At 40.8% G+C, this 15,520-nt stretch overlaps 1 protein-coding gene across 2 annotated transcripts; it reads right to left on the bottom strand.

The window, feature by feature from the left end:
- Positions 1-66: 66 nt before the first annotated feature.
- ptpn21 (protein tyrosine phosphatase non-receptor type 21) lies at positions 67-15,239 on the bottom strand. 2 transcript variants are annotated; one of them, XM_026339611.1, is made up of 19 exons: positions 15,061-15,239; positions 13,887-14,183; positions 12,579-12,748; positions 12,177-12,274; positions 10,883-10,950; positions 10,729-10,799; positions 10,494-10,581; positions 10,288-10,376; positions 9,687-9,774; positions 9,013-9,092; positions 8,112-8,172; positions 7,859-7,940; positions 6,205-7,727; positions 5,193-5,333; positions 4,238-4,453; positions 3,380-3,508; positions 3,062-3,296; positions 2,784-2,944; positions 67-2,320 (listed from the first exon to the last, which is right to left on the bottom strand). In XM_026339611.1, exons 2-19 carry the CDS (start codon positions 14,064-14,066, stop codon positions 2,192-2,194), a joined length of 3,609 nt encoding a protein of 1,202 aa, XP_026195396.1. In that variant the 5' UTR covers positions 14,067-14,183; positions 15,061-15,239; the 3' UTR covers positions 67-2,191. The 2 variants fall into 2 exon arrangements, with proteins under 2 accessions (XP_026195396.1, XP_026195395.1); XM_026339610.1 differs by having other exon boundaries at positions 14,944-15,239.
- Between the last annotated feature and the right edge of the window lie 281 nt (positions 15,240-15,520).

Below are 15,520 nucleotides of genomic sequence, written 5' to 3' on the forward strand. Positions count from 1 at the left end.
GTAAAATTGTAGGCAAACTTGTTAATTTCTACCACAAGGTGCCAAAATGACAGCAGACCAGACCAGTTACTTCCAAATATTTATTCTTGGCTGAAACAATTTTCTACATTTATTTATTTTCCAATGGCATAATGTATTTTGTTTGATAGATACAGTTTATACACAGTTTGTACAATAACCAATACTGATTAAAGCAGAATTTTACATTGTGTACATTATGAACAACATACCTGTACAAGCACAAAGCTGCTACACCTTGGCCACAAAAAAAAGGAAAGAAATCACTCTTTTCAGTCTCATGCTAAAACTCAATCACAAAATCTAAAACCAATTCAAATATCGAGTTAAAAACATCTCAGTATGAGTTGAGATGTTTTTTTCTCCAGTTGATTGAAATTAATGTGCATCTTTGAAACCAAAACCAGAAGAAAAACGACCTCTTCACTTTATCCACAGCAGAAATGAAGATTGTGGTTTGAACAGCGAATTCACAATTTGTATCAAAATGAGATTACTAAGGCGATTTGAATGATGTGAACTGCATTGCTTTATAATTCTCCAGTTCACTTAACAACTGCTCTATAGAAACTATATTTACAGCAGGAATTAAGACGTGTTGAGCCCGACTCCAGTCAAATGCGACTGTAAGTGTTCATTAAAGGTGCATTTTCTATCAGAAGGTTCCTGGTATGTTTCTTTAGCAGGAACTAAACTCCAGGAATCGTTCCTGGTGTAAATGTCCCTCATGAGAATTGTATTTTCATTTATATTGGAGGCTCAGGGGGAAAAGCTTTAGGAAGATTAAGCAAATCAGCCAGCTGACATATGAAAAGGCCAACAATCTTTTGCCTTTTAAATTATTATATGCACTTCGTTGTCAGTCATCAGATTTCTTGGGCCGCTCTGTCACGACTTTAACGACAAACAAAACAGCCCTACGGTACAGGGTGTGTTTAAAAATGCCGGGTGTGTGAATGCAGATGCTGAACTGTAATTGACCAATCAGTGACCTTCAGAAAGTACTACCCACCCACCAGGGCCTTTTTAGAGGGGTACAACTAAATTTAGAGGCTGGTTCCTAGGGTGGAAATGCAGGTAGAGGAAATAAGTTCCTCAAAAGGTTCCTGGTCCTCAAAAAAAACATTCCTGCGGTGGATCAAGTCTGCAGAAGCACACTTCAGTGCAGTAAAACAAACATGGCTGCTTTACACCGATACTGAGCACCGAGGCCAACAGCAGTGATGTAAAACCCATCACACTGTCACAACTATTTGTTCACTAGGTCTTCTAATGCTTTGTGTGCTTCGATAAAACAAATGCTGTCTGAGGGATCCGAAACGAACTGATGAACGTTATGGTTTGTGTTTTTTACAGCGTTACTTATCAACTGTATTGATTGGCATTAGCACATCAACGGAATAAATGACAACAAAAACAATGTCCTTCATGTTATGCAAAAATACAAGCTCTCTCAACTCTAAAATGCATATTTAGGCACTTTTGTCTTGACAAAATAGAAAATAAAATATATAGAACTTTGCCCAAAACAGCACCCTAACTTCAATTTAAAAAAAATATATATATATATAAAATATATTTTCCAGTTTTATTCTCAACCCCAAAAAACCCAATGCTCTTCTGGATTTCTACTTCCCATCAATCCAGTGTCTAAGTCCAATCTGTCATCTATGACCTAAACTCACACCTTCATATCAGAACTATTCTTGAACTTCATTACGGTAGAAAATTATTAGAGCCAATAGCAAAAGCAATCCAAAACATACCTAATATTAAAGCATTCTTAGTCAAACGAAAATAAATCAACTATTTCAGTACATATCTATAATAAAGATTTGTTTTAATGTAGCTTAACATCAGTTCATCGTGGACAGCAATGAACTGTAAAAGTGCTGAGTTTTATTAAGCAATGTAAAAAAATAATATATAATACTGTTTAGAGGCAGATCACTAAGTCACTTAAGTCTTAATGCTCCTTCATGCGGCATTGCGTCTTTCTTGTATACTCACGTCATTCTTCAGACTCGCCTGACTGAATTCAGGGTCCACCTCACACCAACCGCTACGTTTAAAACTGATTTCCTCAGCTGTGTCGTCAGTGCTGCAAACTCCATCCAACAGTGATTACAGTGTATGCTGGAGGATAAAGGCGGGTTGGACAGATGGACTGTGCTCAGATCAGCCTGGAGTTGCGGAGGTACTCCACGAGGACCTTGTAGACGAAGCTGTACTGGGACAAAGTCTGAACCATTATCATCCTCTGACTGCGCAGATTAATCAGGACTTCTGGGACGTCCAGTGGCTAAAACAAACAGATGTCAAGTATGAGAGAGACAGCAGTGTGTCAATAAAAACACAAAGGAACCAAGTAAATATGCACCAGCCAACTCTGTTCATTTTAACTCTGGGTCAGTTAATGTGGTAACTTTTACTGTTTGCTGACATTTTTTCAATTTAACAAATCTTTCATTCAAATATTACTTTAAAATCTACAGCTTACTGAGTGTGAATTAATACTGCATGGAAACATTTACAGTATATTACTAGTACATACTGTATTAATACAAAAAAAAAAAAAAAATCTACATAAAGGCCATGTAGGTTATTGGCCACTAATGGAAACATACCATCATAATTATAATTTACATTCATATATCTGCGTGACTTTCTCACAGTAAATCAAATCAGAGTTTGTTAAACCTCCTTTCTGGAACAGGCCGCCGTAATGAGGTAGTTTAGAAAAAAGCTGTACTGCAGGAAGTTACCTCGTTGTGCTCTAGACAGGCTATCATGATCTCAGACAGGATGACCACACCGGTCCGTCCCACGCCAGCGCTGCAGTGAACGAGCACAGGTAGGTTGCCATTCTTTGGGTCACTGATGCTGTTTGTGTGTCTCCTCACAGACTGGATTTCCTCCAGGTAGGCTGGAAAAAGACAAGAATGCTCGGTTTACTGAGATGTAATTAGGTGCACAGTAGATTTAGGAAAGCTTTGGAAACTTATGGTATGGAATGAGTTTTGCTCTTAATGCTCCTACTCACTGAGGAAGCCTTTGAAGTCCTCTGGACAGCCGTGGTCAGGCCAGTCTGTGTACTGCAGATGCCAGACAGTCCTCTCTTGTCCCGTGAGGAGGTGCTTGATCTTCAGCCCTGTCGTGGCGTAGCAGCCGGACTCAGTCCGAAACCGTGTGGTGATTTTGAAGCGGCCATACGTCACCGTGTTGTGTCGTGATCCAAGTCGGGGCCAGTACCGGTAGCTCTTTTCTCGGTTCCCCTCCTGGAGAAAAAGTGGCATAAAGAGGGTAAGTCCAGGTAGTGATGAGGAAAAAATATAGAGATAGAAATCTGAAATCAACGCACCTCTTCAGCAGTGACCATAGCAATGATGGAGACACTCTGCTCCCATACCATCTGCCAGAAGTCCTGACACGTGTTTGACATTGGACCTTGTGTAGCGATGTAGTTCCACTCCTGTCCACCTACTGTTAGCTAATGAGACAAGACAAGAAATATTCTTTGAGTCATCGGCCACAGGATCTCATCGGTAATTTGTGAAATGAAAGGCAGGGCAGCAGAAAATGGAAATCATTCTGAGCATAACTGAGAATGAAGGAGAGAAAAGTGGCTAATCAGTAGTCAGTGCCTTTCCAGACCTCATGAGCAACTGTGATCCACAGATGGATGTGGGTTTCTGGTTATCTCAGCTGGAGAACAGGCTGTACTGTGCAAACAGTTGTAATACTGTCATTGTCTCAAATTAGGTTTGTAATAGATGTGGAAATATACTATGCAGGGGGAAATGATGTTAACAATAACAATTTAGGAAGTTCAGTAGCATTTTAGGAAGTATTACAGAGTATATCTGATTCACTTACACCATTACTGCTCCAACAGGTCAGGCAACTTAAATCACTGGATCACCCATTAAAAATAATGAGTCTGAAGCAGGACATTGTCATTTTCAATTAATCAGTCATGCATATGATGTTTTATACCAAACTCTATAACAGCACAAAGAGAAGAGAGAAGCTTTGACCAGCTTTCAAACTAAACTCTGACTCACAAGCAGGTGAAACAAATCAGTGCAATAGGACATGCACAATATAATACTGTGTGTATGTGTTTAAATGGAGACTATAGGAAGTCTACAAAGGATGTCCACTTGTGAGTGTCATTTTCAATGTAGTTTTAGGGATTTCACATCCCTGAAAAACTTACTCTAATATGAGATGCATTGATGTATCCTGTGTTGTTCTCTTTAGTGGGAACCAGCTCCACTCGGTTCTTGTCGTAAGGCAGGACGTCTTGGAAGCGGTTTTTGTCACCGCTCTCTGGCAGCTGGGCGATGGTACATTCTCCTCCTGGACGCTTGGGGATTTTCTCATACTCTTTTAACAGCTCTCCCCGTTCCATGTGCTGCTCCAGCACTTTAGACTAATATACACAAAGAAAATGGTAAATACATTACTGCACAGATAACACAGTCCTATTTCAAAAACAACTCTACCTCATTTTGACTTTATCAGGCTGTAATATGAACATGAAGTATCCTTTCCAGAACAATGGATGAGAAGTGGTACTTCTATCACACAGTAAATTACACCATTACTATAAGCCACTTATATCACCGTCTGCCTGCAGTTCATTTGTGCTTTACTTTAATTTACTTTACAGTTTTACCTCCCTTTACTACAGAAAGTCTTGAAACTGAAAACATCTGATGCAACTGAAGAATGTTTACTAAATCTGATCTGCATTAGTTCATTTGATTTTTTACAGATGACTTCAGGAGATTGTCGATACACCAAAGAGTCATGCAAACAGCTGCTGCTTACAAGGCATGAACACACAGTTATCTTTGGCTGGCAGTTCTTCAATTCAGTCCAATTATGTATTTAAGTCATAAACAAAAAAAACTGTTGTCTTTCACCTCACCTACCAGAAGGTTATTTATATCAACACAGTCAGACTTTTGGTAATTAGCTTTTGTTCTGGATACAGAGAGATTTCTAAATGACAATGACGTTAACAATACACACGCAACACACCACACACCCCTTATAGGCTGACAGTGACCACACTAAACCTTACATATGTAAAAATGTACATATGTAGTTTTAAAAAAAGGAACAAATCACTAGTAATAGTTAAAATCTCTGCGTAAGTGCCTTACCCTCTCGTCATTAGAGGCGTGTTCAGGCTCATCCTTCACCTCGTCCTGCACCGGCTGTCTGGACACCGACAGGCCATTGAGCTTGGCCACCTTCAGAGGACCCATCTTCTTCACCTCTGACCTTATTCCTTTCTTCATACCCTGGTAGGATAACAGAGTCAAAGGAAAGAAAAGTTGGGATTTATGAATATGTGAGGACTACAGAGAGAAAGCAGACAGACGAGGGGAGGGACAGCGCAGACTCAGTTGGTGTTTTCTAGCAGAATGTCACCTATCCAGTTTTCCAAGGCAGTCTAACCACATTCTTTCTTTTTTGCGTCAGTTGGTGCTGGACACTAAAACTACCTTTCTTTCTACGTGCATACCTGTGTCATTTTAATTTGACACATCATGTAACTCAGAAAAACATACCATACCATTGTACCATACCATAAAGTGCTCTAATGTGAATGAAACGCCTTAACGCAAAACAGGAACTTAAGGAGGAACAATCCTGACACAATTCAAGTCAAATCTGACTGATCATTCTCAGGCTGGAGCCCAGCAAATAAAATCCATATTCAACTTTTAAATGTCAAGTGCTAAATAGAGCAAAAATGTCTTAAATTTGCTAGTTTCAGCTCCCCCTGCTTGCTTGGATGATTTTGATATAAATATATAATATCTTTAGTTTCAGACTATGAGAACATTACTTTTGATTCTGGGAAATGGTGAGACTGCTTAACTACCTTTTGACATTTCACTGACTATGAAATATTCTGTTAAATATGCTGAAGATCAAGCAAAATGACAACAACAATCATTAGTTGCAACTGTATTGTCAAGACACAGCAGATGTGAGAAATGTCCTGTTGTTTAGTCTGTTTCAATTTCCTTTTTTTTTTTTAAATATGATACCGTCCTTGCACTGTGCTAAAAACATGACTATATTAGCTGATGTAGGTTGAGTTTTAAACACACGGAGAGACTGGGGTGGCTCGAAGCTGAGGAGAAGATCAAGAACAAAACTTACCGGTGGGGGCAACCCTTCAACTGTTTTCTTCCCAGGAGGCACATCAGACACAGGCCTCTTCTTGAAGTCTGTTTTAATCTTCTGCTTAGCCTGGCCACTCAGGTCTCCCTCTGAGACTGAGGGCATAATCCTAGGCTGTCGTAAATCTGACAGCAGGTATAGAGGCTCTCTCTCCTGGATCAGGGTGTGAACCTTGTACGTCAAGGAGCCCATAATAGCAGGATCAAGAGAGGAGCCTATGGGATATGCAGGAGGAGGTTCTATTGGAGTCTGAGGCTGAGGCACCAGGGAAGGGTGAGATGTCAAGCTGTGATGCTGTTGTGGTGTGTGGTGCTCAGGAACCATTGCTGTAACAGCCTCCTGAGAAAGTGGAGTGTGACGTCCGCCATCATCGTCAAACTCTTCATCTTCACCACTACTGTGAACCAACATTGTAGCATCTGAAAGGGACTTTTTGTGTCCATACTGCACATCCTCCTTAATGTCTCCCCTGTCCTCCGTATTTGTATGTTCCAAAAACACATTGAGCTGGGAACCCTGGGAGCGACCACCATGCAGGACTGGAGGGGGTGTAGCAGTTTCAGCTGACACAGTGCGTTCTTTGATCCTCATTGCTTCGAGACTATGAGCCAATCCAGCAATCTCTATAGAGTTACGCTTCTGAGCATGGTATTGGTGTCTGTGTGGGGGTCCACTGAAAAGAGGCTCAGACACTTCTTGTAAAGAGTGAGCAACAGGCAGACTGTCCTCCTGGAAGGTTTGGACTGAGTGATGTACCCGCCGCATGATAACCAAATCTGGGTTGCTACTGCTGACATACAGGTGACGTGATAAGTCCGGTGTGCTGTTCGCTGGCCGAGGATGGGCATAAGGGTATGGTGGAGGGGGTCGATACACTTGTGTTCTCATAATGTTGGGGGCTGGATACTCTTGGGCTTGTTGTAACTGTACATTAGTGAGCTCTGGGACACTAACTGCCCCTACCACAGGTCTCCTCTCTGTGGGGTAGGGGTATGGGGAGGGACTGTGGAAGCTGGAGCCTAGATGGAAGGGATAGTGGTGTTGTTGGGCTGTACCACCATGCTCCCCTCTGATTTCCGGCTGGCTGTATACTAGAGGGTCTGGTCTGCTGTAAGCATACGAATTTCCAATGTTTAGATTCCTCATTGAGTGGCTCTGCCGGTGCTCTTGAGACAAAACCATCCCTCCTCCCACTCCCCTGTTCTTCTGACGCATCACTGTCTCATAATCAGGAGTTGCGCGGTAGGAAGGTGGGATGAGAGCACTGTGTCGATGGGATGGGATGTAGTCGGGCCTTGTGATGTCACTAGTTATAGATGGGTTGGAGGACATGGGTGAGGGCTGAAGGTAGTGCTGGGGATTGGTTAAAGAGCTGGTACTGTGGGCGCTGTAGACGCTGCCGTTACGTAAACGCCCTCCGCTGCTGTATTCCAGAGGAGAGCAATCCAGGCTAGTTTGGGAGTGGTAGTAATAACCGTTTTGACTGTTCATGTACAGGTTGTCTGTGAGAGTAATGGATGCATATTTAAAATTATATAACAATTTGAGATGTGCATTTAGCTGAACACAGAACCAACTTTAACATTCATGTTCCAAGTTGCTAGCTGCAATGTTCTTTTTATACAGCTCTTACCCTGTGATGATGTGTAAGGCTCTGTGAAATGGCCATTAAAGTGCATCTGTGAAGGGTTCATCATGTAGGGCTGAGGCTTTGGCTGTGAATCAACAAGAGAGGGATTCAATTACTGCTCAGTGATCCAAATACTTTCCAAGAGAAAATAATTAAATATAATTGGGTACTGACAGACTAAAATTATTTTAACATACAAAAATGCAGCAGACAATTTTAAAAGCAACCACAAAAGGAAAAATGTGCTGTACATTACCAGAGATATTCTAGTAGAGGATCTTCGTCTGACAGGGTTGACAACTGTGGACTGAGTTTGGCTGGTGTGGGGAAAAAATGTTGGTTAAAAAACAACAACAGCACCAAATAGTATTACAAGTGAAGTATTTCAACTGTCTATCTCTGTGGAATACATATTTCTACAATATAAATTCTTTAGAATGAACACACAATGTGAAAACTATTACACAACTCTCGCTAACATGTTGTACTTGCACTACTTTTCACCTTGTGTATGCATTTTCATTTTGAGTCTCACTTGTACTCATACCCATAGTAGTAACATACTCATACACTGTGGTGACAAGCCAACTCAGGAAGTAGCTATGCAAATATTTACATGACTGTGACAGATAGATACTGCATTACATACTGGGATTGTGACATTTACACGCAAGTACCAGGAGACACAATGACACAGTTTTAGGCTTTAACCTAAATATATAAATTCCTTTTAGATTAGTTTAAAAAAAAAAACACAAACAAAACTAAAAAGAAAAAAACAAACAAACAAACAAAAAAAACACTAAAGGTAGTGCCATCAGAGCCTGTTTGCTGTGGCATTGTTGGCTGGAGCTATTAGAAGGGATATCTGGTTGATTAGTTTACTGTAGGCGGTGGCCAATAGTGTTGCTCACCCCTTGTTAGAAGGCATAGAAGGACGAGAGAGCATTGGAAAGCGAGGAAAGGATAGAGTGAGAAGGGACTTCTGCGAGACCTCAGAAGGCAGGGGGTCACCCTCCTCTCTGAAGAGGGAGGAGGAGAAGGGAACGGAAGTGGTGATACATCAAAGACAGAAACACATACATTAGATAACAAAGAAAGGAGACGACAGGAACTACACTAGACACGTTAAAAACAAGCAAACAAAAAACACTTACAGGTTACTCTTGTTAAGCTTATAAAACTTGAGTCTGCCCAGACACATCCGGCACACATATTTGGAGGTTTCCATGTCTTCCTAAATAAAAAGAAGGAAAAATAAAACATGACATGTCAACAAAACAGCATGTGCAGTACTGTTGTTTGCTTAGGTACCTACAAAATAAAAGCACACCTAAGCGTGTCCTCACATACTTCAGTTTAACATAATGGTATGTGACTTTATGACTCACAATCAAACAACCCAAGTTAAAGTCCTGCCAACCCATACAGTAAGGTCTCACTATACTTGTGAGGATACTCACTGACATGCATTTCCTAGCCCCTTACTCCAACCATCACAGCTAAATCCCTAACCCCTAGCTTTATCCTAACACTAAACAAAACCTAATTGTAACCCTAAAACCTCATCTTGACCCTGAAAAATGCTCTTTAAACTTAATACCCTAAAAAAACCAAAATGTCCTCACAAGAACAGTATTTGAACAAAAGTTGTCCACACATGGAAACCAACACGTGTAGGATGCTTACACACACACGTTCATTGTTAAGGCCCGCTGATCATGAGCTTAACCACAAAGGCTGTTTGCAATTCTGTTAAACTTAATAAAGACACGGTGATGTCTCTGAGGATAGGGAGAGAAGAGAATGTGTAACGGCAGCAGAGACTTACTGTCTGAAACTGAACACTCTCCTCTCTGTTGGCTAGCTCCAGGGCAAAGAAAGACCTGTTGTGACTCATGTTGTTAATTTCGTTCCACCTACACCAGCCAATTCAAGCACAATGGCAAAGAGAAAGAGGTTAAAAAACATATGATGTCATGTGGTCACAAAACCTCTGTTTTTTTTTTTTTTTTAATGAGACAGTGTCAAGGCTTTAACATCTTATTAAATAAAAATGACATTTATGTATTTCATAATGATACATTTACATAAAGTTCACTCTGGGTCAAGAATGTTCACTTCCCCACTAGACAGACTAATACTCCCACAATTCTTATTATCTTATGACAATGTACCTGACTCACGTCCTCTTGAGCCACATTCTGGTCTAGAGAACATTACAGGAGGCGACCTCCGAGAATTGCTGTGAGCTCTGCCACAAACCTCAGTCTATACTGATACAATTATCTGATTCAGTGTAACTACTGCTCAGAGCTACAAGTTAACAAGGTTTTGTTCACTTTCTTAAATGAATCATGTTGAAAACTTGTACATAATCTGCATAGTCTCTCTTTTGAGCAATGCCAAAAACCACTCGATTTTCCTTTTACCTAAATAAAAGGAGTGGCCTCCCATTTTTGTGCTTGACAAAGATGCCATCGAGGCAGGATCCCAGGGTAACATCTGTGCCTGTACTGTCCTGTAAGAGGAGAGCATCACAAGATGTTTAAGCTGTGCAGTAGTAGTGATAACATACAGTTTTATACTTTGGAGGTTGGGGCTGGTGCAGGTTTCAATATAGACCTAATACACTTACCTTGGCTTGGTAGCTTTCGTGACCATAGCCTTCCATTTTTTCCACCTCCTGCATGTACAACATCTCTGCCTCTGGCGGTGACAAACCCCTGAATAGGATCAAAATAGCACAAGTACAGGGACATGTAAAGTAAATCTAGAGAATGACATAATAAAGCAGATTGCCTAAACAGATGTAAAAGGACTGTATGGCTACTGATCCACACAAAAGGCTGATGCTTTATAAACCTGCTCACCTGAACGACTGATAAAGGAGAGCCACTTTCTGAGTGGCTTCTTCCAGCACCCGCTCATCCTGTATCCAGTCCTGCAAAGAGAGTCAGGATTGATCCAGTGTTTCTATGAAACACACAGGACAAATGTATGGAACATGCAAAGTGAAAGGCTTACAATAGGGAATAGCACAAATTTCTGGAGGAACTCCTGGGAATCATATCGATTGAAGTCTCCAAAGTCAGCTGTGAACATAAAGATAGACGCACTAAATGAGTGAATACTGCAAGGCATGCTTCACATGACCTTGCTCTCCAAATAAACCCCATATTTTCATCTCTGCATTTAGTACAAGGTAAACGAGACATTCAGGAATTGCAGAATTGCAGTGTAATGTCTTTTGGAAAGCTGCAGTGTATGATGACTAGAGAGACTAATTTTAGGAGAGGGTGGGGCTATTTGTTATTGTAGGGCATTGCTTCCACGTCTGATAACGTATAAGTCCAAAACTGTTCCAGCTTCAGACTGCCTCCTGGCAATATTCACAGCTATGTTGAGGATCCCAGGCATCAGCAATGCTCAGTGCTACAACAGATCTTCACTCTAGGCTATTCTTGCCATGTAGGGGCTAAGGCTACACGACTTAATTTACAACTTGATGTGCAGGACAGCACTGGCTGCTTTTTAAAGGCAATGGCAAGAAGAGTTAATCTTTTCTTCAAGGAACATAATGCATGCTGGTCAGTCATTTGAAAAACTGCTGCAACAGTAAGTGATCTCAGCAGCTCTGCTATGATAAAACCCAGGCCAGTATGTTGCAGTGCCTGATTTAACTCTGCCAGCAGTGTCTGAGATTCTTCTGGCTGGGCAAAAGCAGCAAGACATGTCAGGGCTGAAGCTCACACATCGGGTGTTCGCCTGCACACACACAAACACGTACGAGCACACATAACTAACTGACCAACTTTACAGGCTGGTTTAGGTGTGATGTTACTCGTTTCAAGTGCAAGTACAAGTGCTGTACATTAGAAGAAGAATAAAAATATTCTTATATAACCTTGGCTAGGTGACTGAACACATGACATGAGGGGTAATACAATAACGTGGGTCACAACAATAGTTTTCCTGTTTACCTAGCTGTACTTTGAGAACACACTATATTTGGATGCAAAAGACTTTTTCTCCCACTTTAGAAATCAGTTGTCTGGGAATCAAGGTTTATAGCAGTTCACCAACACCCTAATGGTACAAATAAATTTGGATATTCTGACAGAAACCTCCAGCCCAAAAACCATTAAAAATAATTCTGCTACTCTGATACAATTTTTGTAGAAGTGAGGAGGAGTTTGGGATACCAGAAGGTGGTGTCTGATATCTAGAATTTATAGATACTTCTGTGGTTGCACCAGAGATTTAAAGTTGTTGTTACTTGAGAAATATATGTGCTAGTCAAACTGAAGATTTATTTTACCTTGCACTGCCAGGCTAGCTAAACGTATAGCTTGTTCTAGAGAGCATGAGATCTTCCCTTCCAAAACGTCCTTCTTCAGCTGAAGATAATACTGATACCTATGAAGAAAAGGAAGGCTACGTAAGATGGGCAACAACCAAATAAAAATATGTTAAGATACACAAAAACAACTGTAAGCATTACTAACATATTTAAATGCTTCTGGGTGATGTCTGTGTGCATAACATTGGAAATGGACAGAGAAGTATGTAACATGCTATTGGGTAATGCAAATAAGTTCACAGTGTTGTTACACCAAATTTGCTTAGTACCCATTTCACACCACACAGTCTTTTTGACAATTTGAAGACTTTTTTTTTTCAACTTTAGGGTTAGTTACTCATGCTACAGAGGAAACATCACCTTGTGATCTCCTGTTGCAGTTGGGCAACATTGGGTATGTAATACACGACTCCAAAGTAAACGGTGGGCTCCAGCCCATACTTGTCCAGCTGCTTTTTCAGCGGCTTCTCCAAGTCAATCCATCTCTGCTGGTTCTGCTTGTTGAAGTACCACAAGCTGAAGTATGTTATCTAGCAAGAAAGAAAGCAAGCAGACACATTACAACACAGCCAGGAACCAGGGAATTCTACGTCAGCTGTAAATATGGAAGACCAATGTAGTTACACATGCTTGTACCCCAAGGAAGATTCTGTAACTTTTAAATTTTATCATAGCCCTCCCATAACTTGTGCTATGTAATAACGTTAGCTATGTTGCTTGGAGTGTGTTCTATCTTCATGGTGTAGCTTTTGGTCAGGATACTGGCCACCACACTACCAGTAATTGGCCCTTCTAGACACAAGCATATTATATTACAATGCTTGAAACACATTCACTGCACTTAAGTGATTTAACTAACAGTGTGACTTTTTTTGACCAACTAGTGGCACGATTAATGTGAGTTACTTTTAGATTTAGATTTAGTTATTTGCTATAGGTTAGGGCAACATTGTCCAATCTGTAAACAAAGCTGTTATTAGCAACAAGTTCAAGCTGAATTCCCACACATCTCAAAATATCCATCCAACACAACCATACAACTAGCAATGGCTAAAGCTTGACTTCACTTGGCACTGACACAGCCAGCAGTAATGAAAATGAAGCCATGCTACATTATGCAGCAAAATAACAGACAATGTCATGTATTGTTATTTGCTATGCCACAAATTTCTATGTATATTCGGGAGTCAAACTTAATGTGCAATTGGGCGTGACACGATTAAAGCCACCAAGCTTTAGAGGTGGTGTCACTGTGACCAAACTGATCCAGTGTAGATTAAATTTTAGTGCATTATTCAATCCTGACTGAGAATTTCTTTTACCATAAGGTCCATGCCCTGCGAGAGCTGACACCTTGGTTGGAATGTTATGTGTGAAAACATACATATGTTTGCTCATCTTTGTGATAGGTTTGTTCACAAAAATGCAGAGTGCGTAATTGACAAATTCCCAAGTCGTGTCATAAGCAGGACAAAGGCACTAAGTGATTTCATTAAATGAGTAAACAATGACAAACTGGTTATCTTAGTTTCTGTTCTGCTAACTATAGCCTAGTATAATGACCAGAGGTTAACCTTTAACAAAACACACTTGGTGAGATGGTGAGTCACAATAATGTCTATTAGACAAAACAATCAACACTTCTATTTGGACAAAACACATACATACCTCTCTTAACTCGAGTCTCTGGGCAACTGCCTCCAAACATTCCTGCCCAGTGCTCTCCACCGAAAGTGTAAACTCGACAAACTCTCCATTGAGCAGCTGAATCCGGGTGACAAGACAGCTCTTGCTTGAAACTGTATACCTTCGAGTCCTTTTGAGTTTCAAGCCAAATGGCAAGGGCATGTTTCACACTTCTCCTTTGAGAGGTATTCCCTATTCAGTCCTGAGAAATGATTCTCCTCGATGCCCCCTCAAAAGATGCTCCAATGTTACAAGTCATGAGGTTCATCATCAACACATCTGAAAAGCAAGACAGGAAACATGTATGAAATACAAGTTATAACAAGAAAGGCTGCTAAATATAGGGAAAGCAAATGCAAAACTGAATAAATCACAACTTTTACTAGTGATTATACTTATCACTGATATCACAACTGTGTAGATCAGGCAATTAGACACACCTAGTCACCCTGTGACGGATGCCAGAGTAGATAGACTTATCTTTACGAGCAGCATTTTGTATTAAATTATTCATAACTTGGCTACCCTGTACTAATAGTGATGGAAAGTTGTTTACCATTAAAAACATATCCATCGCTTTACAGCTTTACAGCCAGTTATCGTGGGCTGTCTGGCCTGAGTAATTAACGCTGACTATAATAAAGCTGGATAGCCACTTATCCAAGTTGTAGTTAGGCCAGTACCCTTCCAGTAAATAGCCTTATCCAAACACTGACAACAGTAACTGCAGGCTACATGCAAAATCCCTGCTCTTTTCCAGCTCAACCGAACATCCACCATAATACAAGTGACATATGTACACAACTTATCTAACTTCACTTTGGTACGTTAACAGACGTGTGTTGTGTCTGCCTTTATTCGAAATAACTCAGTTATTCTCACACAGTGGATTTAAATATCCATACTATACTGTTCATCAACAACTTAAGTCGAATTAGCTTCATGGCTAGCGTGCTAACTTATGTCCCCAGCAAATAGACGGCACCCATGGGAAACTGACGTCGCCGGTAAATACGTTGGGCAGAAACTTTAACGTTACCGTTAGCCACCAGATGCAATTTAGTAGTCCAGCTAGGATTCGGTCCTGAGGGATTCCGCCATGAAAGTCAATCAATCACAAAGTTTTCTACAGTAATATGAATGAGACTCTGCTAACTTGTCTGCAGTTTGTTTCTGTTCCAAACTAACGCACTCGTCGTCCATGCCTCTTGTTCTGATCCATGCGTCTGACGCTTCCTGGGATTGGAAGAGCAACAAGTGTATTCCGTCCACATCCGCGGCTCAATAGCGTAAATATTTGCGCTTGAGTAGTTAATTAAGTGCGGCACCTCATTGGAAAATACTTCACCTCTACTATATATTCATACTAGCTGGAAGGTTAGCCGTGAGTTCCCGATCAGACGCTTAAAAAGACATTATAGTACCTCCGTGGCGGAGGTATACACGAAGGTTTTCTGAGCCATGACATCAGAGAGCAGGAATGCCGAGCGGTGAAAATGCCAGATGGGCCAGCTGCCATCTGAACTGTCTGTTTACTTTTTACGTCGACAGACAGCTGTAGCAGCAAACACTGATTATTGTGCAATGACGAAAGGGATTTTTCTCTATAACTGTTT

This window comes from Anabas testudineus, chromosome 22 (genome assembly GCF_900324465.2).
Source record: "Anabas testudineus chromosome 22, fAnaTes1.2, whole genome shotgun sequence".
NCBI classification, from domain to species: domain Eukaryota; kingdom Metazoa; phylum Chordata; class Actinopteri; order Anabantiformes; family Anabantidae; genus Anabas; species Anabas testudineus.